Source organism: Vulpes lagopus, chromosome 6 (assembly GCF_018345385.1).
Source record: "Vulpes lagopus strain Blue_001 chromosome 6, ASM1834538v1, whole genome shotgun sequence".
Taxonomy (NCBI): Eukaryota; Metazoa; Chordata; class Mammalia; order Carnivora; family Canidae; genus Vulpes; species Vulpes lagopus.
The window spans coordinates 70511310-70536199 of record NC_054829.1 but is presented as its reverse complement, the minus strand read 5'-3'; the positions used below and the strand labels follow the sequence as shown (position 1 = coordinate 70536199).

Here is a 24890-nt window from a genome sequence, read left to right as displayed (position 1 = left end):
AAGTTATCGGTATTTGTTGTATGACTGACTGAACAGAAAGCCATTTTTACTTCACAATCCACTTGTCAGGCACAAAGTTTGTGGGCGAATGTGTGTGGATGCATGTGCATGTGAGTGTGCGCGCACGCACATGCACACACACCCTTTCCTCAAAATACAGTTTGGCTGTTGGGACTACGAAATAGCTACAAAGCCCATATACTGCTGGGTCACACAGTGGGAGAGCAGCTGCCAGTGAGACTTGGGGACTCTTTAAGCTTTAATTTCTTCATGTGTAAGGTGGGACTAATAATAAAATCTGCCTTACATAATTCAATAAACAATAGCTATTATATCTGTATCCCAATTCCCAAATAGGAATGGAGCTGTGTTCTGCTCAGAGGAATCAAGCCCATGGCGAAAACTGCCCACCAGGTGGCAGTATGATCATGGACTGGCCCTGCGCTGCTTCCACTGCAGAGCCAGACCAGCAGTCGGGGAAGCAGAAGGTACAATCAGGGCTGCTTCCCCAGAGCTTTGAGTGAGACCAGGAAAAAAAGAAACCAACTCAGAGACTGGGGTATATGTCCAGAAGGCCTCATGTTTCTTAGACCCAACCTCCTCCCTTTCTCAGCCCAGGCTCCCTGAGGGGAGGCACTATGTATACTTAAAAATAAGCACTTTCTGGCTTGCCATTCACAGAGAAGGGGGGAGGTCCCCTTTCTAGGTAAGTGTTTTTATGCCACCACAGCTGCCAGCTTCCATTTCCATTGGGCACTGTTAAGAAGAGAGACAGATTTGCTTTCTCAGACTGCAGAGAACATCTTGTTATTCTGGGAGCCCCATGGCCACCCATTTTGGGGACATGGGGACTGGCAGAAGCCAGAGTTATTCTTGGTAATAGATTTCATTCATCCTTTTCCACCTTGATTTCAATGAACGAGTTCAAGTCAGGACAGCAGGTTTTGTGGGGTTGGTCAAAAGATGGGGAGACAGGTCCATTCTCATCACCTCCTTCATCTTCCTCTTCTTGGAAATTAGGATTATAAAGTTCTGGTGGAAGGAGCTGGGCCTCAGCAGAAGGTAGTCTGTCTGAGGGAGGCCCATACACACGGTTGGCTTTAGTGCCATGCTTAGAGTTGGCATCCAGGTGGTAGCAGAGCTCTGTGAGACGCTGGGCCCGGAACCGGGGAGGCCGGGCCACCCAGACACCTGGCTCATTAAGGCTGTCCTCTTCATCTGACATCAGCTCTTCTGTCACATCCTTCCATAGGCGTTGGTCCTCAGGTCCAAAATGCCTCATGATGCTGGATCGATTGGCAAAAAGCTAAGGTAGGAGCCCAAGGCAGAGATCAGGAAGAGAAACAAACTATGGGTTAGATTTAGGGAGAGGGCTCCTGTAGGATCTGTATCTGAGAGAACCTAGCCCCCAAACTCATCTTAGAACCTGCTTTCCCCGCCTCCCCTCTATCTGCTAACATTCCTGGCTCTCAACCCTATTCTTAGATGCCACGTGCTCTGGCCCTTCCCACTGCAGCTTAGCAGGGTTTAGTGTTTAGCATCTTGAAAGGAAGGCCTAGAAACCTACCCGGTATCTGCGACTTCGAAGCTTCTTCTCCTCTTTTTCCTTCAGGCCTTTAAAGGGGTTCAGGGAGTTGCGGTACTCACGCCTCTTAGTAAGGAAGTAGGCTACACAGGCTCCTGGCGGGGAGGGAGAAGGGTGGGGCCAGAGAGCAGGTCTTTTTTTCTGCCCTAACACTACTGGCTGTGAAGGTGAGAATCACTCTAGACTGGGGGGGGGGGGGGGGGGGGGCGGGGAGGGGGGGGTAGGGCTGGGCTTTCTCACAGACCAGACCCATCAGTATCTATTTACTCCTCTCTGGTTTGGTTCTCTCTGCTCACCTCCCTGTCCAGCACTGATTCCTCTCGTATCTCCCACTGGCACACAACAAGGCCAAGCTTCTGTGGCTCCCTCCCCCGACCCGGGGCTCAATTTCACCCACTCCCATTCTACTCTGCTGGTAGTGGATTACAAGTGCTTTTACAGCAGCTTTCTTAATGCTTTAGGGTTAGCTATGGGCAAATAACAGAAAAGAAAGTAGAAAACCCAGGATGTAATATTTAGGGACGAAAGGGCAGGCCTGGATTCTGACTTCCTTTCATAACACCCTAGATTCAGGCACTGCAGAAACATCATGCCTGCTGCTGTTAGCTCTTTCCTTCTCCCATTTTCTTTTCTTTTTTTTTTTTTTTTTAAGATTTATTTATTTATTTATGATAGAGAAAGAGAGAGAGAAAGAGAGGCAGAGACACAGGAGGAAGGAGAAGCAGGCTCCATGCCAGGAGCCCGACGCGGGACTTGATCCTGGGACTCCAGGATCGTGCCCTGGGCCAAAGGCAGGCACTAAACTGCTGAGCCACCCAGGGATCCCCTCCTTCTCCCATTTTCATTTCAAGCGGGATGGGGGAAATAAAAAGGCAATTAGAAACAATCCTGGGGCGCCTGGGTGGCTCAGTTGGTTGAGTGATTCTTGGTTTTGGCTCAGGTCATGATCTCAGGGTCCTGGGATAGAGTCCCAAGTCAGCTCCACGCTCAGTGGGGAGTCTGCTTGAGATTCTCTCCCTCCCACCCCACCCTGCTCAATCTCTCTCTCTCTCAAATAAACAAACACAAATAAATAATAGAAGAAAAGGAAACAATCCTGTGAAGAAAATGTGAGAACAGCCAAAAAATTTTAAGTCCACTGTTTTCAAAACCACCTAAATCATCTCTTCTCTGACCAGGAACAGCGAGTGGAAAAAAGATGAGATAGGAGTTAGGTCAGTTTTTCTCACCTTTCAGCTCCTTATCCGTGTAATTGTGGGGACTGGTCACCAGCTCTTGCTTGAGCTTTTCCAGAAGGAACTTCACTACTGAAATATTCCAAGAGGACTTGATGCTGCCACAAGGAAGATCATGAACAAAGCAGTCAGCATTTTAAAAGCCAGACAGAGATTTTGGCATGAAACAACTTTGTGGTAAACTCCTCCTCAGCCAAGGACAAGCAAGGGGCAATGGTGAGGTGAAAGCCTTAGCCTCATTGTTGTAGTGGAGCAGCCCTCTACTTCCCTCTCCTTGGCAGAGTACCTTGGGATGCTTTTTCCTCAAAAGGATCATACCTTTCAGACCCATTGAATCTCTTGTCGTTGGTGATGTGGTTATGCACATTGTGGACCAATTTCTAGGGGAAAAAAACAAATACAGATTCAAGCCGGGAGTGGATATGATGAAAGCCTCCTCTGTTCCCTAGGCCTTGTCCCTACGGGGTTCTCTGCCCAAATCCTTCCTATAGTCTCGGCACCATTTCTGTAGATGCCATTTCATAGTCAGAGAGCCCAACGGACTCAGTATTTGGAGTGTCCTTCTTTTTGTGGTCCTTTTCAAATAATCTGTATGGAGACTCCAGGATCATCCCTGGTCTTAACTTCTGTTCCTGTGGAATATGATCACTAGAGCCAAAGGTCATAGATATTTTGACAAACATACTCCTTCCTAGTAGCCAGGAGAGAGCAAATATACACCAGGACTACTGCAAGTGGACATTTCTTGAGGCCCCCTACTCTTGGAAATTTTAACATTTTATTTACAATATATCTATTTCTTTTCATCTAAAAATGTCTTCTTAATCTTCTGGTAAAACTGATGACCCAGGAAAATGCCCTAGGTATATCCCTTTGCACATTTCCACAAATCTCAGGGGTACACACATCATGGTCTGAAAAACAAAAACCTAAAATAACAGAAATGTGAAATGCAAAGGACCTTGGAAATGCTATCACCCAACCTCCCTTTCACATCATTAAACAGGCTCTCAGCTTTGTTTATATACTTTTAAGAACGGGTTCTCACTAGTCTTTTGAGTCAGCTTGTTTTATTGTTGAACATCTCTGATTGTTAAAAAGTTCCTGTCTTAGACTCCAATATCTGACCAGTTTTGCCCCTGACAGCACCTAAAATCTTTGAAGACATGTCTAACGTACTCCCTGAGTCTTCTATCAGGTCTAAATATGCCCAAATGCTTCAGCCATTCCTTAGGACAGTTTCCAGACAGACTCGTCATGAAACCATCAGGTTCTCTCTGGCTTGCCAGTGTCCCTTGGACACCGTGGCAGTGGGAACTGAATTTAATGCATCGCTGGAGACCCGGCCAAAGGGAGCATTACTTCCTGGAGTGGCACTCTACACTTCTAGGAATGAAACCCAAGACAGTATTACCTTCTTAGCAACCCTATCCCTATTCCCAGTGTCACAGGGTTTATTCCTAGTGAGCTTATAGTCAACTCAAGTCCATTTTGCACATGGATTCCTATCTCTGCCATTCTGCACCTGTTTCATTTTTTAAAACTTTGATGCAAGATTTTACATTTCCTCTGATTAAATTTTGGTGTTTCTGATTGTATTTTCATCCCAAGCTCCCTCGGTCAGTGGAAATTCCCAGTCCCAAACCGATGGACTCATATCCTGATCTCAGGACTTCAGCTTCAGTTGAGAAATCCCCAGTTTAGAAAGAAATCTTTTGCCTCTAGGACTGACTAACCATACCAGATAAGGAAACTACTGTCAACTTTTTATGGTGAGGGTCTCCACTCTATAAAAAGGCTGTTATTTTATCTCTTATAAGTCCCAACTTAAGGAATCACAAGAGATGGGTGAATGCCTCAGAAAGAATTTGAAAGTGTTGCAAAAAAGAAAAGAAAAGAAAAAAGGAAAGAAAAGAAAAAGAAAGAAAGAAAAAAAAAGGAGTTGCACAGCTTCCAATTCAAGTGGCCTGGAAGAGATCAGCTGATAAAAATCATACCAGGCTTGAAGTGGAAAGGGAAAATACTCTAAGACAATAATAAGTGTTAAGACTATAAAGGCCGCTGGCTCACCTACCTTCTGAGTGAGCTAAAAATAAATACATTTCCCCAAGGAGTGGCTGGGATCTGCCTCGTTCCAAGAAGTCAGTGGTTCCCATTTGGTCCTTTGGATGGATCCCTAGCAGCAATCCACAGTGGCTGGAGCAAATTAGAGGGCTGCCCCTCTGCTTCCTTCCCAGAGCTAGAGGCTGGAAGACGGAAGGCTTGAAACTATCCCTGTCCCTCGAAACCACAGTCTGGCACAGAAACATCTGAAACTTTCCTCTGCGACTGGGCGGTAAGATTCCCTGACTGGTCCTCCAGAGCCTTTCAAGTACAGTGCATGAGGGGTGAACACACTGTCCTCCTGTAAAGTCATCCATTCCACTGGACTCTTCAAAGGGCCGGCAGCAGCCAGGCCTCAATCCCAGACCTTTCCCCAGAGGATGGAGGCAGAAAAATGGGAGTGGTAAAAAAAATAAAAAGAAAATAAAAATGGAAGTGATGAAAAAAAGAAGTCCCCCTTTTATGCCAATTGTGATTCTCACATGTTTATTCATGATTTTAAAACTATGAAGTTTTGGGAAATCCCTCAAAATGCATTTCTGGGTATATGCCTCCATTTCTATCACTGGCAGCAAGAGTGGCCCTCTTAGGCCAGAAATCTGTGACAGAAAAACGAAACCTATTCCCTATTCTTGATAAGTAAGCTATCCTCGAACATAGCTAACATTTTTTTTTCTTTTTCATACCCAACATTTATTTATTTATTTATTTATTTATTTATTTATTTATTTATTTATTTTTCATAGCCAACATTTAAATTGAAGGTTAGAAACCAGTTGATTTTGATTATGAATAGTGTCTTCCTTCCCAGGGATGGAAAGAACCCCTCAATGTAAAAACAAATCAAATGAAAGGGAAGGTAAGAGTCGGAGTCCTTAGAAAAGGGAAAAGGAAGCAAGAATAATAAAAGAAGAAGCTTCAGTAAAGATGAAGGAGGTATGCATGGTAACTGGCTATCTTCAACCTTTACTAAGACTATGACAAGAAGAAAAGGGCTAGACTGTGACCAGATTTCATTTCCAGTGGGTGTGAATGGTGAGTTCCCCTCCTATCCAGAACTCTCCAGTGACTCTATCAGCCATGAGGGAAACGCCTTACAGTCCATATATGATCAGGATCTAGCTAAAGAACACCCCTGTGGTTATCAGAAAGATGTTTTGGGGGCACAGAGGTGATCCAGAGGATTTTGGTCACCCTAGAGCAAGGTTTCTCAATCCTGGCGCAATAGATGCTTTAGGTTGAATAATTGTGGGCGGCTCCCCTGTGCACTGGAAGATGTTTAGTGATGCTCCTGAGGCAGCCCAGTACCTGCCCTGCCAAGAGCTCTTAGAATCCCTACACTCACCATACCTTGTAACTGAGCTGTCTAGGGACCCTCCGCTCCTTTGGGGCTTGGGGCCACCTCGGCACACGTTGGCCTTTCTGCCAAGGGGCTCCTCGCTGCTTGCCCTGAAAACTGGCAACTTGCTGGCCATTTCCAGTGCTACCCTTCAGTGGTCAGTCTGCTCAATCCCTTAAATATCTTCCCAGCAGGATGACTAGATCACGGGGAGGAGATGTGATACAATTCCCTTCTCTTTGAATAGAAGATTTCAATCTATCTGGAAAAGCCTTAAAAATGTTCCCTGATTAGCAGGAGGTCTGCGTATCCCCCAGGGCTGTGGGCCAAGCTGTCTCCTCCTCGCCCCTCCCACTCCAGTAGGGATTCAGGATACCATTCATTCAATGGAAATAAAGTCAACCCACATTTCATTCTTCACTTCTCTCTCCAGACTGAAGAAAAATGCATAGAATTGAGCTCACTCACGGAGAGTACCAGATCCCGCTTGCGCCTGGAGTTCTTCTGCCCACTCCCTCTGGTCCTGCACGGGGAAGCAGTAAACCCTAGAGAGTGTCTCAGCTCCCCTGTTCCCCCAGGGCCTGACTCTTCCAAGGCACCATCCAGGGCAGCAGCAGCATTGAGCATGTCCTCGGGGCGGGGTGGTGGCAGCTTGCTTCCATTTTCTGGCCCTGTCTCTGAGGTTGCCCGCTGGATAGCCAGTTGTGTGGCTGGTGAGAGCTGCTTGGCATAAGCAGGGACCAGCACCCGCTGCACTGCACCCTCAGAGGCCACATAATCATCCACCAGCTAAGAACATAAAAAAGAATAGCCTATTAGCCATCCAGGCTTAGGGGAACCTGGTCAACCATCATTCTCTGGCCAAAGATAGTGAACAGAGAGTGGAAAGCCAGGGGAATCCAGCACAGTCTCCAATGGCCAGGAGCTTGTTTCTCTGGGACTCTTACGGGAGTGTTGGCAAATATTCTTGGATATACAGGGCCTCTCGTGTTGAATTGTTACTGTACAACTGATTACAAGGACAAGGCTTGTTTCTGACGCTCCATTTGCGAGGAATCATCTGTGATTTGCTCTTGGGTATAAGAATCATAGCCAGGCAAGTGTTTTGTCTAAAAGGGACTGAGGGAGGAAGTGATGACAAGAAAGGAACACCAAGCAAGAGTAGGAACAAGAAAATAAAGTGGTAACAGCAAATAGGAGAAACAGGAGAAAAACGGGAGGAAAGAAGAGAGACATAAAATCAGAAATTTCTAGAGAGGCTGGCACCAGCTGCCCCCCATCCCACCCCATTCCCCTTGCAGGACCTGTCTGTCCTCACCTTCATCCTGCCCTGGCCGCATCGCATCCGACTGTCACTGTCCTGACATCTACTTGCTGCCTGTGCCCTCATTCAAGGACATACAGGGCAGGGAAAGGAAGGAGGGAGGAAGGAGAGAGAGGGAAGAGAGGAGGGGGGATTTCTGAAGCCAAGAAAACAAAACAATGAAAGTGGGGGGGAAAAGACACAGAAAGAAGCAGGGGAGGAGGTTGAGATTTATAGACCTGTGAGCTGCTTTCTACACTGTGAAATCTAATTCTATCCTGTCGGCTTGGAAGCCTTCCTTCCTTGCCTGACAGAAGCAACGCTCAGGGCATCGCCTGGCCTGCTACCTGCTACCTGCTACCCCCTGCCTCCTCCCACCTCTCCGCAGCCCCCCCCCCCCCCCCCGCCCCACCACCACGGAGAGTCCTAGCTGGGCACGGTGGGGCAAGGGGCAGTGGCCACCACCCACCACATGGCTAGGCCTTCAGGGAGCAGTGACCAGCTGCACTGTGACACTGGAGGGGCATGGGAGCTTAACATTCACTTCTCAGATCTAGCAGGCGGGCTGGGAGTTTCCTCCCTCCCATCTCCCCTGTGCGTTCTGCTCCTTTTCTCTTTCCTGGGTGTCTGGGCCTTGTTGTGCTGGCTGCTGCGGAAAGAGGAAGGAGAGGGCAGCGGGGGAGCACAGGGGACGAGAGCCAACAGACCTCCCACTGTCTCTCAAGTGGTGACACATCTGTTACTTTCCCATCCCTCTGATCTCCCTAGTTGCTCTGGCTCCTTTTCGTACTTCCATGTGCCACGCTCTGCAGTTTTTACTCAGTGAGGGTTTTCCTGCTCAGAGGGCCCTGAGCAGTAAAGAAACTGAAATAGCACAGGGTACTTCTGTGTCTTTTCCCGCTCACAAAATATGCGTGCTTGCTTCTTGCTTCCCCACTCCTCCCTATCTGTCACCCTCTTCCCAGGAACTGTTGGCTGGCCACTTCTTGTCCTCATATTATTCCCTTCCCTCTACCTCCTTCCCAGCTTTCCTTATGTGCCCTTGAGCGCATAATACTCTTTCCCTTTAGAGTCACCTTTCCAGAGCACCTGGGTGGCTCAGTTGGTTAAGCATCTGCCTTTAGCTCAGGTCATGATCCCAGGATCCTGGGATCTAGCCCCTCATCCCATGGCCCTCCCTGCTCTGTGGGGAGCCTGCTTCTCCCTCTCCCTGTGCCTGCCATCCTCCCTCCTGTGCTCTCTGTGTGTCAGATAAATAAATAAAATCTTAAAAAAAAAAAAAAAAAAAGGGCAGCCCAGGTGGCTCAGCAGTTTAGCGCCGCCTTCAGCCCAGGGCATGATCCTGGAGACCTGGGATCGAGTCCCACATCAGGCTCCCTGCATGGAGCCTGCTTCTCCCTCTGCCTGTGTCTCTGCCTCTCTGTCTCTGTGTCTTTCATTAATAAATAAATAAAATCTTAAAAAAAAAAAAAACAGCTTCACCTTTCCTCGACACCCTTTTTCCACTTTTTTCTCCTTCCTCCACCCTTCATCTCCACCTGCTGCCTTCCCTCCCTACACCTGTCTTTCTGTTCTCTTTGTCCTCTGCCTCTCTCCTTCCTTCTCTTTCCTCCCTCTCTGTCCTTCTCCCTCTCCAGCTCTTCCTTTCTCCCCTCTATATTCCCCCCCCCCTCTCTCGGTACTGAATTCCTCTTGGCAAGCAGAGGGCCCATGATAAAATATGAATGAGCCGTCTGTGCACGGCAGGCCGCCTGGCCAGGAGCCGCAGAGCCCCGGGAGCAGCCAAGCCAGCCGTGGAGGGGAAGGTAGCACTGCAGAGCTACAGAGAGGCAGGGACAGGCACAGCGGCCACCACACCCACCAGAAACGACCTCCCTGCCCAAGAGGCTGCGATGCAGAAGACAGTGGAGGAGTGACAACTAGCCCTGCCAAGCAAAGGAAAGTTGGTGCTGTCCTGTTTCAGCCCAAGTGAAACCTGAAGAAAGGCTGCGGGCTGGAAAGAAACCTGAGGGAGGGAGGAGGAAGAGAGGACCAGGCTGGGAGAAGCCCTCAGGAGCAACCACGCAACACTCACGACACCCGACACCCGCGGTCTGCTCTGGGGCCATACTCACGGGATTGAGCATTGGGGCCGCCTCGCTGGCAGCCAGGGCACACCCAGGGAGCCGCATGTCTCTCTGGGCGGCTGGGAAGCCTAAGGGCCCGGGCCCCCCGGCCGTGGTGGCTCCCACCTGCCACAGCTCCTCAATCACCACCTGCATGCCGCTGCCCACGCTGTCACAATCTTCTTCTGCACCCGTGGCCGCTGAGGCCTTGCAGGCTTCCCCGGGGCTCTCCTTGAGAGGCCCCGGCTCCTCCGGCGGGGAGCCGTGCGCCCGGCTGACCTCATCTTCATCAGGGGCTGAGGCTTTCCCTTGCTTCAGCTCACCCACCTCCTCCTGGAGACGTTTTAGCAATTCGTTGTTGGCCCTGGCGAGCCCCAGAGCGGCCTCAGCCAGGCCCACTGCCTTCTCCACCCGCTGATAGATAATATGCAGGAGCTGCTCTGGACTCTGAACTGCCAGGCCGTGTCCCGTCACCGTGATAGGGGTGCTGGCAGGAGGGTTCCCGCCCTGGGAGCCTGTGCTGCTCGCACCGGTCTCGCTCTTACAGGCACAGCAGCAGCATCTGGCCTCGCTGCCACCAGGAGGGGAAAAGAGAATGGTGGCACTGAAGGACATGGCTGATGGCAGCGGGGACTACTGTGCTCACAGCTGGACTGCTCCAAAAGGTGTCCCCAGTCGGCCGGACTCGAGGCGCGTAGGAAGCACTGGCCTCTTTGGATTTACTTTCCTTTTTCATGGAGGGTGACCAGAGAAGCCTGGGTACCAGGCAGTGGGCTCTGTGGAGGAGGAGTAGGCAAGCTGTGAAGGAGCATGCAGTCCATGGCTGCCAGTGCTCAGCCTGCAGAGGAGAGATGCCTTCTATGTGCAGATCCTGTGCTCTCCTAGCACAGCACACTGGGTGTCCCACTCACCGCTGACCCAAAGGGTGGTGCTGACACAGGCCTTCCTGATGAACACAGTTGCAGGGAGTAGAAGGTATTCCTCCTGCACCCAAGCATGGAACCCCCTGCCACTCCAAACTGAGGAACAGAGGGGGACTCAAAAGGACCCACAAACATCTGAAAAGATGAGAAGATTAAGGAAGAAAAATGCAAATCTGTCTTTGCCTCCTCACTATCTTTGCCGTAATAACAGTCATTGCCTTTTGTCTCCTTGACATCATTCCTTAAGGAGTTCAGAACACTTCCCGCAGGTTATCTCAACCACACAGAAGCTCTAGAAAACACATATTACCCCAGGTCCGCTGAAGAGAAATGCAGACAAGTTATAGATCTTTTTCAAGGTCAGAGGGAGACAGCGGAATCCAGTTATTGCTACTTTCAATCTAGTGTTTATTTTTTTTAACTGATACCACTTTGTGTTGACATAAAGAATCACGATTCTATCCTCTCTATAATTTTCTTACAGATGCATTCAGAGTAAGAATCCTGGGTAAGGAACATGCCCATTACTGCTGCCCTCAACATGTCACCAACATCACACTATCATATCACTGACACTTTGGGGATGGGGCAGGGAAAGGATAGGGAAAGCTGGGTCACAGAATCAAGTTGCAGTGACCCAGGGCTGCACAGCCCTCTGGCTCTCACAGCTGGGCATCTGGGCCGCCAGCCTGGGAAAAGGAATTCAGCTGTTCTAAATCCTACAGCTGGTAACCCCGAGAAATCACCTCTGGGGCCCCTCATCTCCACTCCCTCAAGCTCCTTGAGGGAAGGACAAAGCTCAACAGGCATGTCTAAATAGCTCAGTGCTGCCACTTTGCTCACATAACCAGCCCTATTAAAGAGGAAACCAGAATATCGATGACAAACCAAACTGCCTTGCTTTTGAATCATCATAGGTAAGCAATTAAATCACTCTAGGAGAAAAAGAAAAAAGGTATGGGAGGGTTGGATTGTACCACAGAGAACACTCCAAGGAACTTCATATTGTCTTTGCTAAATACTTGATTAGAGAAAAAAGAAGCCTTCTGCCTGAAGCTCCCTAAGCGACAGAATCTTAAGTATGTTTACAATTTCCACAAGAGATACATTTCCATCTTACCCTGTAAATTATATCATAACATCACAACAACAACAATAAAAGAGGGATCCCTGGGTGGCGCAGCGGTTTAGCACCTGCCTTTGGCCCAGGGTGTGATCCTGGAGTCCTGGGATCGAGTCCCATATTAGGCTCCTCACAGGAAGCCTGCTTCTCCCTCTGCCTATGTCTCTGCCTCTCTCTCTCTGTGTCTCTCATGAATAAATAAATAAAATCTTAAAAAAAAGAAAAGAGGAGGTGGGTATGAGAATTTTCTATATATATAGATTGAGATCTGGGGGCTTTTTTTTAAATCAGTAATGTCATTTCAGAAACTGATAATATTGATGCCTCTGAGGTACAAAAACCTAAATCTGACAATGTATTTTAATTACATTTGGTTATTAAGGAATGGCCTTTGATTTGCTCTTTCTGCCTTTTATATCAAAAAAACCCCAAACAAAAAGACAAAACAAAACAAAACAAAGTTTTCGTGCCAGGTATTCACTTGTAAGAACTCCCCTCAAAAGCATTTGCAGCTTCTCTGTTATTGGAGTCAATCGAAGACACAGCTTAACCTAAAACTAAAGGTTAGAGGAAAGCATTAGGCAACTCCTGGGTCAATTTATGGATGAATCATTTATATAGCCTTTCCCTTCAAACTAAGGGCCCTCACTGTTCTTGCAGGGTTTTTAACCAAGTAGTTTAATTGGAAGTAGTTTAATTGGAAACATGGCTGAGGTGAGAAAAAGTTATGTAGAAGATAATATACACATGGCTGCCAGTTGGGTTCAGAATTTGTAAAATCAGAAGCTAAGGTGCATCAGATCGGCACACTGGGTGGGTACCCCTTCTGGTACCAAATTGACAACGGCTACGTTCTTGCCCCAAACACTTTCTTGCAAGAGGCTTCTTTATCGTTGCCAGTGCTGTGCCTGCCTCAAGCCCTTCCCTCCCCCTTGAATGGTCTTTCCAAGGTCATCTTTCCAACTTATTGCTGAACTGGAAGCAATAAATAAATAAATAAATAAATAAATAAATAAATAAATATATATATATATATATATATCTTATCCTGATGCACGACTTAACAGCTGTGTGAACTTGAAAAAATTATTCCCTTTTCTGAGCCTCAGTGCTCTCATTTCTGCGTACTTGGAGTGGTTTCATGATGATTACATATAATGTATGTAAGGCATCTATGAAGTATTGGCATACAGTCAGTGCTCCACAAATAGCAGCTGGATGATATTACGATTATCCCTGAAATATTTTGTGTTCCCATCCTGGATCCCCATCCTGACTCCCCAGTCTTGAAAAAAAATGCAATGACTTGAACTTGGGGAATTTTCCCCCTAAATCTTTTTCTTTTTTAAGATTTTATTTATTTATTCATGAGACACACACACACACACACACAGAGGCAGAGACACAGGCAAAGGGAGAAGCAGGCTCCATGCAGGTATCCTGACATGGGACTTGATCCTGGGTCCCCAGGACCACACCCTGGGCTGAAGGCTAAACTGCTGGGCCACCAGGGCTGCCCTTTCCCCCTAAACCTAATAACAAATTTCTAAAATAATAAAATCAAGTCTACAGAGATGCACGTACAGATACAAAAGCTTCTATGATGTACATAAGAAAGTTAATTGAGAAAACAGAGTATTTGCAATTTATGTATTTCATGAGCTGGCTTTAGACTAGGGATAATATACAACTCTGCCAGCTTTTAATGATAAATATATTTTCATATTTGTGTTGACATAAAAAAATCATGATTTGAGATGCTTAAATGGCCCAGTCAGTTAAGCATCTGCCTCTTGATTTCAGCTCAGGTACTGATCTCAGGGTTGTGAGATTGAGCCCGGCAACCAGCTCTGTGCTGGGTGTGGAGTCTGCTTAAGATTCTCTCTCCCTCTCCCTCTGCCCCTCTCCCTCCCCAAATCTTGATTCTACCATCTCTATAATTGTGTTCCTCAAGTTCTTTTTTTTTTTTTTTTTTAAAGATTTTATTTATTTATTCACGAGAGACCCAGAGAGAGAGAGGCAGACACAGGCAGAGGGAGAAGCAGGCTCCATGTAAGGAGCTCGATGCGGAACTCCATGCGGAACTCGATCCAGGGTCTCCAGGATCATGCCCTGGGCGGAAGGCAGCGCTAAATAGTTGAGCCACCCAGGGATCCCCCAGGTGGTTGTTTTTTAAAGTAGCCTCTATATAAACCTGGTATAGTGCAGTGTAGCACAATGGGTATTCAAATAACTCTTATTTGGTTTCTGTGGACAGTCCTGCTGACTTAATTTCCCTGGCTCCTGTATCTGCTTAAGCTCACTTAGACACTGAAATGAAAGGACAAAGAAAGAAATAAGAGTCAACAGATAATAAAGGAATCCAGATAACAACTTAAATGCTAGATAAATTGGATTAAAAGCAAAACAAAATACAAATTTCAATAGTTACATATATCCCCATTAGAGAAAAGAAAAGTTAAAAGTTTCTAAAAATTCTCTGCATGCAAGGCCATGCCGAAGGATGAGTCACCAAAATGGATTGCCACCTCCAAGTACTCAAATGAAGGAAAGACAAAGCCCTACATGCAAGGAGCTTACACTGTATGTGAGAATGGAATGTCTAAAGAACAAAGCAAAATACATATACACAAGTGCCTAAAAATTACAGTGCACAAAAATTCTTGAGGAATTAGTTCAAAATAATGGAAAGATTAACAGAATGAAGTCATATGAGAAAAAAGTCTTACAGAAGAAAAATCTTGGGGCAGCCCAGGGTGCTCAGCGGTTTAACGCCGCTTTAGCCCAGGACCTGATCCTGGAGACCTGGGATGGAGTCCGAGTCCTGTGTCGGGCTCCCTGCATGGAGCCTGCTTCTCCCTCTGCCTGTGTTTCTGCCTCTCTCTCTCTCTTTCTCTATGTGTCTCTCATGAATAAATAAATAAAATCTTAAAAAAAAAAAAAAAAAAGGAAGGGAAATCTCTAACTGAGCCTTGGGCAATGTATAGAAGGAACTGGTAGGGTGGGAAGAAGACATGAGAGATGAGAGGGAAAATAAACATTACAAGAATTTACATGGTACATGTGCAAGGTCAGAGCAAAGGGGCTCTTACAGAAAGATATGGAAAGCTGACACAGGACTTTGAAAACCATGTTAAAGAAACTCCTAGAGTAGGGGTCAACAAACCTTTTCCTGTAAAGGACCAGACAGTAAGTAATATTGGCTTTGCAAGTCATGTGGTTGCTGTCACAACTTCTCAACTCTGCCATTGTAGCACAAAGCAGCCACGGACAATAAATACATAAACAAAGAGCATGACTGTGTTCCAATACAACTTTATTTATGGACACAGAAATGTCATAAGATACTATATTTAGTTGTGGGATCACCCTCAAGTTGGCCTCTGCACCCAGGGGGATTCCCCTTGAGATTCTTTCTGCCCCATGCCCCCAGCATGCATGCCAGGATGTATGAGAAGGCATACCCTTAACTGAGCCACCCAAGCTCCCAACAAGGTAAATTTCAAACTGATAGCAGCATGTTTAAATGGATGTCCTGACAGCAACTAACTAGGAATGAAAATAAATAAATAAATAAAATAAATAAAAAAAGGAAGGTCAGAGCTGGGATGCAGATTTAGAATCTTTAGCAGGATGGTTGTAGTTGAACCTGAAAGTGAATGTGCACTCCAAGCAATAAGGATAAAGTGTGAAATGCAAAGGCCAAGGACAGTGCTTAAAGCCAATCTGTGCAAGAGGCTTTATTAAAAGAGAAGAATAGTCAGTGAGGTGGGAGAAGAAGTGTTATGAAAGCCAAAGCAGAAAGAATTTCAAGAAAGTGGATCTAATCAACTGTGACAGGTACAGCAGAATGCCTAAAAAAGGTGAAAATTAAGGAGATACATTTCATTTGTCTGTGATGGTCATTGGTGATGACCAGGGAGGTAATATTTTTTTAACGATTTTATTTATTCATTCATGAGAGATACAGAGAGAGAGGCAGAGTCACAGGCAGAGGGAGAAGCAGGCTCCCCACAGGGAGCCCAATGGGGGACTCGATTCCAGGACCCTGGGATCACGCCCTGAGCCACCTAGGTGCCCCAGAGAGGTAATTTTTATAGTGAAAGTAATACTATGCAGTAGATGAAAGAGAAAATGCAAACAAGACATGAAGTCAAGTTTTCTAGAATTTAGTTATGAAAGGAAGGAAGGAAATAACAAGGAAGTCAGAAGTTCTAATACTAGAGCTTTAGTATATTTACAAAGCAAAAAAAAAAAAAAAAAAGTCAGTGATTTCTGTGACATTAGCCACCGCAACATTTTTCTAGATATATCTCATGAGGCAAGGGAAACAAAAGCAAAAATAAACTAATGGGGAGTGGCTGAGTGGCTCAGTTGGTTAAGTGTCCAACTCTTGATTTCAGCTCAGGTCATGATCTCAGGGTTCTAAGGCTGAACCCTCTGCACTGGACATGGAGCCTGCTTAAGATTCTATCTCCCTCCCTTTGCCCCTCCTCCTTCTCCCTCACCAAAAAAAAAAACAAAAAACAAAAAACAACAACAAAACTATTGGGACTACATCAAAACAAACAACCCTACAGCAAAGGAAACAATCAACAAAACTAAGACGACCTACTGAATGGGAGAAGATATTTGCAGATGACATACCCAATAAAGGTATCAAAAAATATAAAGAACTTCTATAACTCAACACAAAAAAACCCCTAAGTAATTCAATTAAAAAATGGGCAGAAGAAATGAAGAGACATTTCTCCAAACAAGATGGTCATACAGATGGCCAACAGACACATGAAAAGATGCTCCACATCACTCATCATCAGGGAAATGCAAATCAAAACCACAGTGAGTTATTTCCTCACACCTGTCAGAATGGCCAAAATCAAAACACAAGAAACAAGTGTTGGTGAGGATGTGGAGAAAAAGGAACTCTATGCACTGCTGTTGGGAATGCAAATTGGTGCAGCCACTCTGGAAAACAGTATGGAGGGTCCTCAAAAAATTAAAAGTAGAACTACCAAGGGTACCTCACTATCTCAGTCAGTAGAACACGTGACTCCTGATCTTGGGGTTGAGAATTCAAGCCAAAGGTTGGGTCTGCAGCCTACATTAAAAAAAAAAAAAGAGGAAGAAGAGGGGTGCCTGGATGGCTCAGTGGTTGAGCATCTGCCTTCGGCTCAAGTCATGATATTGAGTCTCGCATCTGGTTCCCCACAGGGAGCATGCTTCTCCCTCTGCCTGTGTCTCTGCCTCTCTCTCTGTGTCTCTCATGAATAAATAAAACCTTAAAAAAAAAAAAAAGACAATGACAACAACAATGACTTGAAAGAACGAAGGCTGTGAAAAAGTAAAGGATGAAAATATTAGAAAAGAATTTAATTCTTCTAGATAGGATCATCCCAATGTGAGAAAGAAGGGTAACTCTTCCCTGAGACTGTATAGAAGAAAAAATGAATACAGAGCAAAGATTCATTGAGGGAGAGAGAGGAATACAAAGAGATAGATTATTGAGACTCTCTTTTTTACTTACAGGCAGATTTTCCTCAGTATAAATAACTGAAATTGATAATAGAACTTTATTATAAACAGTGCTGCATTATCTGTTGTTACAACCTGTTAAATTCTTTTCTAACACTCCCAAACTAACAATTAACTATTTTTGCTTTTTCCCAACACTGGTGTACAGGTATTTAACCCTGCCAACATTATTAAGGTGCATAAACTTTATTCTCTTTATTCTGATATCTTTTTTTAAATCTTTTTTTTTAAATTTTTTTGTTAACTTTTATTTATTTATGATAGTCACAGAGAGAGAGAGAGAGGCAGAGACATAGGCAGAGGGAGAAGCAGGCTCCATGCACTGGGAGCCCGACATGGGACTCGATCCCGGGTTTCCAGGATTGCGCCCTGGGCCAAAGGCAGGCGCTAAACCGCTGCGCCACCCAGGGATCCCTATTCTGATATCTTTTAAAAAATATTTATTTATTCATGAGAGACACGGAGAGAGAGGCAGAGACCTAGGCAGAGGGAGAGTGAGAAGCAGGCTCCCCACAAGGAGCCCGATGCAGGACTCGATCCCAGACCCTGGGATCATGCCCTGAGCCAAAGGCAGACGCTCAACTGCTGAGCCACTCAGGTGTCCCTATTCTGATATCTTTTTTACTTCTCAAAATGCATAACTTTAATTCAATAACCCACGAAGCAATCCATGGGATGTTTGGCAAAGCAACAGTAAACTGTAGTAAATTATCGGGGCAGTGTCTACACCACCATTATTAAACACTTTAATACTGTCAACTACTGCAATTTCATATTGCTACTTTATTTTCAAGCCACGAATTCATATTTTCACTCCAGAAAGGGGGAAAAAAAAGGAATAAAACAAGGCTAACCATCACAGAATAATATACGGGCCTTTTACAAAATGCTATCAACTTTTAGACTTGAGTGTTAAGAAAAAAGATCTCTAATCTTTTGATGAGTTGCCAACACAAAGTGACAGCAGCTGTCAAACTTAAGTTTGCATAAAATATATGTTTGGGGTTCATTCAGTATTGGTCTAATTTTAACATATGTGAAAGAGGCCCAGAAAATGTACTTTTCAATAATTTTGATATTTTCTTCATAAATATTTAGATAAAAAAGAAAGAAAAGTCATCTTCTTCAGACAGTTTAGGGTGAGACTGTCCATAATCTTAACTACCCCTTTCCTCCCAAGTCACATGTATTTGTGTTAGAACTAAATATATCATCCTCTTGGCAGCTCCCTTGCTTGCTTTCAACCCATTCTGAGTTTGAATTTTCTGCATGACTGAGTTCACCTCCAAACTATGAAAAATAAAAGTTTCCTCACTACTGAATAGATGTGTATGATATGGTATCACTCTGATGATATATGTCTTTATAATGGGCCCTTGACTCATTCAGGGTCATGCTAGCAATGAACTTCCTTAAATGTGATTACCGAAAGCACAGCAATTCATACCATAATTTTCATTTTAAGGAAAAAAAAAAAAAGGAAAATGGCCATTTAAAACTCTAGCTACGCTGGTCAGCCCTATTCCTCCACTTGGAGGTGCAATAAGGCTCATTTCTGTCAAAAAAGAGCCCCTTTATCACACGGGAGTAGGTAAGCAAATACCAGAAAATACACTTTCCTACATTTTGAAAGACCGACCCACCTAAAGATTTGCAGAGAAAAATCTCAGACCTCAATTTCAGGGGTATAAAAAGGGAGATGTAGACGTAAGGGGAGAATGAGATCTTAAGAAAAGACTTCCACTAATCCGAAAATTTCAAGTGTATTTGTATAGTGGAACACGAGTTTTTTTGCCTAGTATAGCAGTCTTTTTTATTCACATTTGTTAAAATGCAACTGGGTAAGATTAAAATTCCCAGTTTAAGATTTTCATAGAAATGCGCCTGACATGAAGGACAAGTCCTGCATTTGCAGATCAACTGAAAAGTGGAAAACTAGCTCCTAAAGCTATGCCATATGCCCCGCGAGCCCTGGGTAAATATTAGTCGATTAAATATTAGTGGAGACGACAAGGGGGGCACCAGGGACAGCAGGACCATTTCCGGAGAGAGCGTGGTTCAGCCAAGGGAGGGCAGGGCGACCGCCGCGACACCGGGAAAACAGAGCTCGAGCGCCGCCCTGGAGACCAGACCGCACGGGTCAGGGCGACGCGCCACTGAGCCCCAGCGCCGTGGGTGCCCGGGGGGCTCCGGGGGGCGGGGCGGGGCAGTGGCAAACAGCCCAAGCGGCCCATCTGGGACCTCGCCGGTCACCGCGGCCACAAACGCTCTGCGGACTCGGGCCGGGAGCGGCCGGGAAGTTCCGACACGGGCGTCCAACGCGTGTGCCCCGCGCCGCCGCCGCAGCCTCAGCGGCGCCGACACGAGCGCGCGGCCCGGCGAGCGGACGGCGGCGCCAGCCCGTGTACCCCGCAGCGCGCGCCCGCGGGGAGGCCCCGCCCCGCCCGTCCTTTGAGCCCCAGCGATTGGCGACTGGACGACGGGGGAGCGGGGCCGGGGCCGGTATTGGCTGCAACTCACAGTCACTCAACGAGCCGCGGAGGGGAGGGGCCTTTCCGGGGAGGACACGACAGCGAGGCGTTCTCAGGGCCGCCGGGCGCCATCTTGAGCTTGCTTTGTTTTGTTTACTCGGTTTTGTTCTCTGCTGGCTACGAAGCTGCGTGTACACGATTATAAATTCAGTGCCACAGAGAGGGCGCATGAATTTAGTGGTGAGTGGTGGGAGGCTTTTGGTTCCTGCCGGCCTTGGTCACGGATCTTTCGGCTACCTCCAGCAAAGTGGCAGTTCCCCCTAGTTCAAAGTTTTCATCTCTAGTCCCGGGGATTCCCAGAGTCGCCCGAGTCTAGCGGTGCTCTGGGAGGAAGGCCCAGCCGACGACAGGTCCGTGGGACTCGAAGCAAGGCCACTGGATATGAGCCTAGGTTCCTAATCGAATAGCTTAGCAAGTCGGAGGCTTGGGCTGTGTACCTCTCAGATGAGCTCTTTCCCCGGAGAAACTAAAAAGCTGCAGGGATGTGGAAAAGAATTAGAGCAAAACTCCATTAAAAATTGTCAGCACTGGGGATCCCTGGGTGGCGCAGCGGTTTGGCGCCTGCCTTTGGCTCGGGGCGCGATCCTGGAGACCTGGGATCGAATCCCACGTCGGGCTCCCGGTGCATGGAGCCTGCTTCTCCCTCTGCCTGTGTCTCTGCCTCTCTCTCTCTCTCTCTCTCTCTCTCTCTGTGACTGTCATAAATTAAAAAGAAAAATTGTCAGCACTGCCGCCATCACAAAGTCATTTGAGTCGGACTAGATTTCAAAGATAGGCATGCAGGTCCAAACTTGTGGAGTGATCCCTTCCACACCTGAAACAATATTAAGTACTGATCGGACTTGCATTGTTAGGATATAAAAATACACCCAGCGAGCTCACAGAGGACCACCTTCATTACAATGAATTTCAAGACCTGGGCAAATAATTTGAAAGCTGTTGTTTTAAGGAGTCCTGAATACTTCTCAAAACTGAGTAGGGCACTGGCTGAGGAATGAAAATGTATCCCCATCCTCATACAGAGGCTTTGTTGTAATGAACTCTGAACTCTACAGGAGATCCTTTTTTATATCCTGGTTGCTACTTCACTGCTGACATTCCAGTTTCTCCCTCATCACTCCATATACTTCCTATGCTTTCACTCCAGTCTACGAATACAGATTCGAGTATATTTTCCGTAGGACTCCTAATAGGAGACAGTCGCTCAGTAACAGAATGAAGAATACGGCTCACAAAACAGAAAGCTGTGCTCTGCGCTTATTTTGCCCTCTAATTCTCACCCTTTTCTCTGTGACTCTAAGACACGGGGAGAAGGCTGCTTATTCCAAAAATGCAACACCGTAACCACAATGCATTTATCCCCTCCTGTATTACTTGCCTTTGCCTCCTCTTCGCCCCTCCCGCATCACAACTACCATGAACGGTTTTTGAGAATTGGACTTGACTGGATTATTTTCCTGACACTTTGCCAGCTGTGGAGCTTTTCGAACAAATCCCAACCTATAAACGACCATTTTGTCAAAAAGCCAAGAGAGAACTTCCCTTCTGAACACACCAACCAAACCACACATAAAGGCCAAAATATACACAGCTGTACATTTAAGAACGTGAAACAATAAAAAGCAAAACCACTTAGGCAAAACAGTCACTATGAAGGCTTTGAACCACAGATTCAATAAATTGCCTACCCTCATTTGCCACATGGACTATATACTCCCTGGCAATTATTTAATTATTCATTAATCTGATACTTTAAAAGAGGACTAGAAAAATACAGTAAATGCACATAAAATGAAAGTGCCAGAGTATGCTAAACATAGGATTTCTTCTAAACTCTAATTTGCACACGAATCCTGTTTGGATCACATTTGGGGACACACACACACAAAAATCACATCCTAAAGGGCTACTTTGCACACATAAAACCAAAGGTAATCTCTTTTGAAAACAAAATCTGATATGGCACATATACACATACTGTACATATACACAAAGCACAAAACCCCAAGATAAATCTTTATGAAATCATTTGCTTCAAAACACACACACACACACACACACACACACACACACACGGTCTTCATGAAAATGTAAGACACTTTTGTAAGGGCTTTGCCCCCCTCCCCGGGGAGATGAGTGTCTCAATTATAATATCCAAACATTTTTAACCTATTGGCCTTGGACAATTGCCACATTCAAGCCACTTGGTTTTGGTTCTGGGGGAGGGTGTGTAAAACGCACGCACACAGCTTTGTGAGGGAGTCTCAATTCTCCGCTTCTTTCAACGTTGCCCTTGACGTTGCCCGTGGCAGAAATTTACATTATCCCTTCACCCCCCCCCCCCGCCTGAAAAAAAGAAAAAAGAAAAAAAAGAAAGAAAGAAATCTATACTCCCCGAGCGGCTGAATTTTTTAAATACCTCGACCATAAAAATTTACCAGTTCTTAAAATGTGGTAACAAAAAGAAAAAAAAAATCTCTATAAATTTGGCCGGAAAGAGTTGTACACGGCCATCCTGCTTCTCAACTTCTTGGTATATTTAAGACCTTGACCAGAAAAAAAAAGAAAGAGGAAGAGAGACAGAAAAAAGAAATGGGGGAAAGCGCAAATTCCCCTTAGCAACAGTTTCCTCACCCCAGCACTGCCACAGATCTCTATTTTTAAAAATTTTGAAAACACACACCAGATTAAGGAGGGGAAAAAAATGGAAAAAGGATACCCGAAGGTCGTATGGCTCTTTGTATTCGTGTGTGTGCAAAAAGGAGGACTCGCGGCGCCGGAGCCGGCAAGCCCCACCCCTCCCCGGACGCCCTCCCGGATTGGCCGCCGGCGGCCGCGGGGCGGCCGCGGGGCGCCCCGCCCGCCAGCACACGCGCCGCGCCGGAGGCTGCGGCCCCAGGGGTCCCCGAGGGCCCCGCGACCGCCGACCCCGACCCCGACCCCGACCCCATCCGGCCGGACCCTGGCGGTCGGCTCGCTTCGGTGCCCTCCCGCACCTCTGTCCCTTCCCTTTCACTTTCTCTCCCCTCTCGCCCTTTCCGACCGTCCTTCCTCTGAGGAACGAGGCCCTCGGCATCATTGTGGCAGGTTGCTGACCTGGGTTAGCTAGTCAGGAAAATTCTAGCCGGGGATTAAGCCGGGGACCCGGTGCGTGGGCCCGAGCTCATGATTTCCAGGTAGAACGTCTCTGGGTCGTGGCTGTGGTCTGATCCTCCCACCTTTACGTGAAACAAACATTTCGAGCAAGGTGCAAGACCAAGGTCGTCTTAGACTTTCGGCGTCCGAGTCTCCAGTTTTGCCCTCCCTAGCTAACGTAGCATTCCCAAGAACCTAAAGCGGCCCCCCTTGCGTGACGACCTGGTGGCCATGATCCGGCCCCACTCCCTCATTTGCTCCTTATTCCCACTGCCCTCACCTTTTCAGCCCCGAATTACTCCCTTGCTCGAGTGGTCCTGTCTGCTCGGAATAAAGCCCGTTTCCTCTTCTCCGACGGGTCCGTTTCATGCTTCCTCAGCTCTTTCAGTCAACACAGACCACTTGCTTCTTTCCTATCAGCATGAACTTCAGGCTTTCTCGGGTTAGCAGCACCTTGATTGTTTCACATACTTTAGCGATTTCTCACTAGTAAACTGAGATCAGAGATCGTATCTTCAACTTGCTTTTTCCATTCAGGAACTGGTGGTGGTGGTTTAGTTCTTACTGCAGAAGCTGGCATAATTGTAGACATTTGGTAAGCACTGGGGGAAAAAATCATTTATAATTAAATGAGTGAGTTTTCTTCTAGCTAAGACACAGATTTTGAAACTCAGATCCCACAACAAGAATGTGTCTTCTATAATAACCATTCATGAGCACTTACTGTGCAAGGATTGTTCTGAACACTTCATAAATATTAATTTATTTATAAATTAAATAATTTATTTATCTCCACCGTAATGAGGAGTTACTATGATTTTCCTCATTTTATTTTTTCCCTCATTTTATAATATATTTTTCCTCTCTCTCTTTTTATTTTAAGTAGGCTCTACCCTCAACATGGGGCTTGAACTCATGACCCTGAGATTAAAAGTTGCATGCTTGGGATCCCTGGGTGGCACAGCGGTTTGGCACCTGCCTTTGGCCCAGGGCGCGATCCTGGAGACTGTGGATTGAATCCCACGTCGGGCTCCCGGTGCATGGAGCCTGCTTCTCCCTCTGCCTGTCTCTGCCTCTCTCTCTCTGTGACTATCATAAATAAATAAAAATTAAAAAAAATAAAGTTGCATGCTCTACAAACTGAGCCAACCAGACACCCCATCCCCATTTTATTTATTAATTTTAAAATATTTTATTTATTTATTTATTTATTTATTTATTTATTTATTTATTCATGAGAGATACACAGAAAGAGGCAGAGATGTAGGCAGAGGGAGAAGCAGGCTCCCCACAGAGACCCTGAAGCAGGAATCTATCCCAGGACCCCAGGACCACACCCTGAGCTGAAGGCAAATGCTCAACACTGAGCCACCCAGGTGTCCCCCTATTCCCATTTTATATTAGAGATTCAAGTACAGAGAGGTATATAGATCTTTCTCAACTTACGATGGTGTCACCTCCTGGTGAACCTATCCTAAGTTGAAAATACTAAGATGGAAGTGATTTTGATATACCTAACCTCCTGAACCTCATAGCTTAGTCTAGTCTACCTTAAAAGTGCCTGGAGTGCTTGCTTCAGCAGCGCATATACTAAAAAGTCCCCGGAACATTTAAATTAGCCTATAGTTGGGCAATATCATCTACCACAATCCTGTTTTATAATAAGGAGTTGACTATCTCATGTAATTTATTGAATATTGTACCAAAAGTGAAAAACAAAATGGTTGTAAGTGTATTGGTTTATCCTTGGCTGCTTGGGAGCTGTGGCTCACTGCCTCTGCCCAGCATCATGACCACGTATCACTAGCCCCAGACAAGAGCAAAATTCAAAATTCTGAGTATAGGGATCCCTGGGTGGCGCAGCGGTTTGGCGCCTGCCTTTGGCCCAGGGCGCGATCCTGGAGACCCGGGATCGAATCCCACGTCGGGCTCCCAGTACATGGAGCCTGCTTCTCCCTCTGCCTGTGTCTCTG

General features: G+C 46.2%; 1 protein-coding gene across 3 annotated transcripts; it reads right to left on the bottom strand.

Annotated features, from left to right (window-relative positions):
• Nucleotides 1–560: 560 nt before the first annotated feature.
• C6H14orf93 (chromosome 6 C14orf93 homolog) lies at nt 561–23150 on the bottom strand. 3 transcript variants are annotated; one of them, XM_041759645.1, is made up of 7 exons: nt 22502–23150; nt 10582–10728; nt 6731–7051; nt 3139–3200; nt 2815–2918; nt 1568–1680; nt 561–1306 (listed from the first exon to the last, which is right to left on the bottom strand). In XM_041759645.1, exons 1-7 carry the CDS (start codon nt 22859–22861, stop codon nt 887–889), a joined length of 1527 nt encoding a protein of 508 aa, XP_041615579.1. In that variant the 5' UTR covers nt 22862–23150; the 3' UTR covers nt 561–886. The 3 variants fall into 3 exon arrangements, with proteins under 3 accessions (XP_041615579.1, XP_041615578.1, XP_041615580.1); XM_041759644.1 differs by lacking the exon at nt 22502–23150 and having other exon boundaries at nt 9680–10728; XM_041759646.1 differs by lacking the exons at nt 6731–7051; nt 22502–23150 and having other exon boundaries at nt 9680–10728.
• Nucleotides 23151–24890: the final 1740 nt, after the last annotated feature.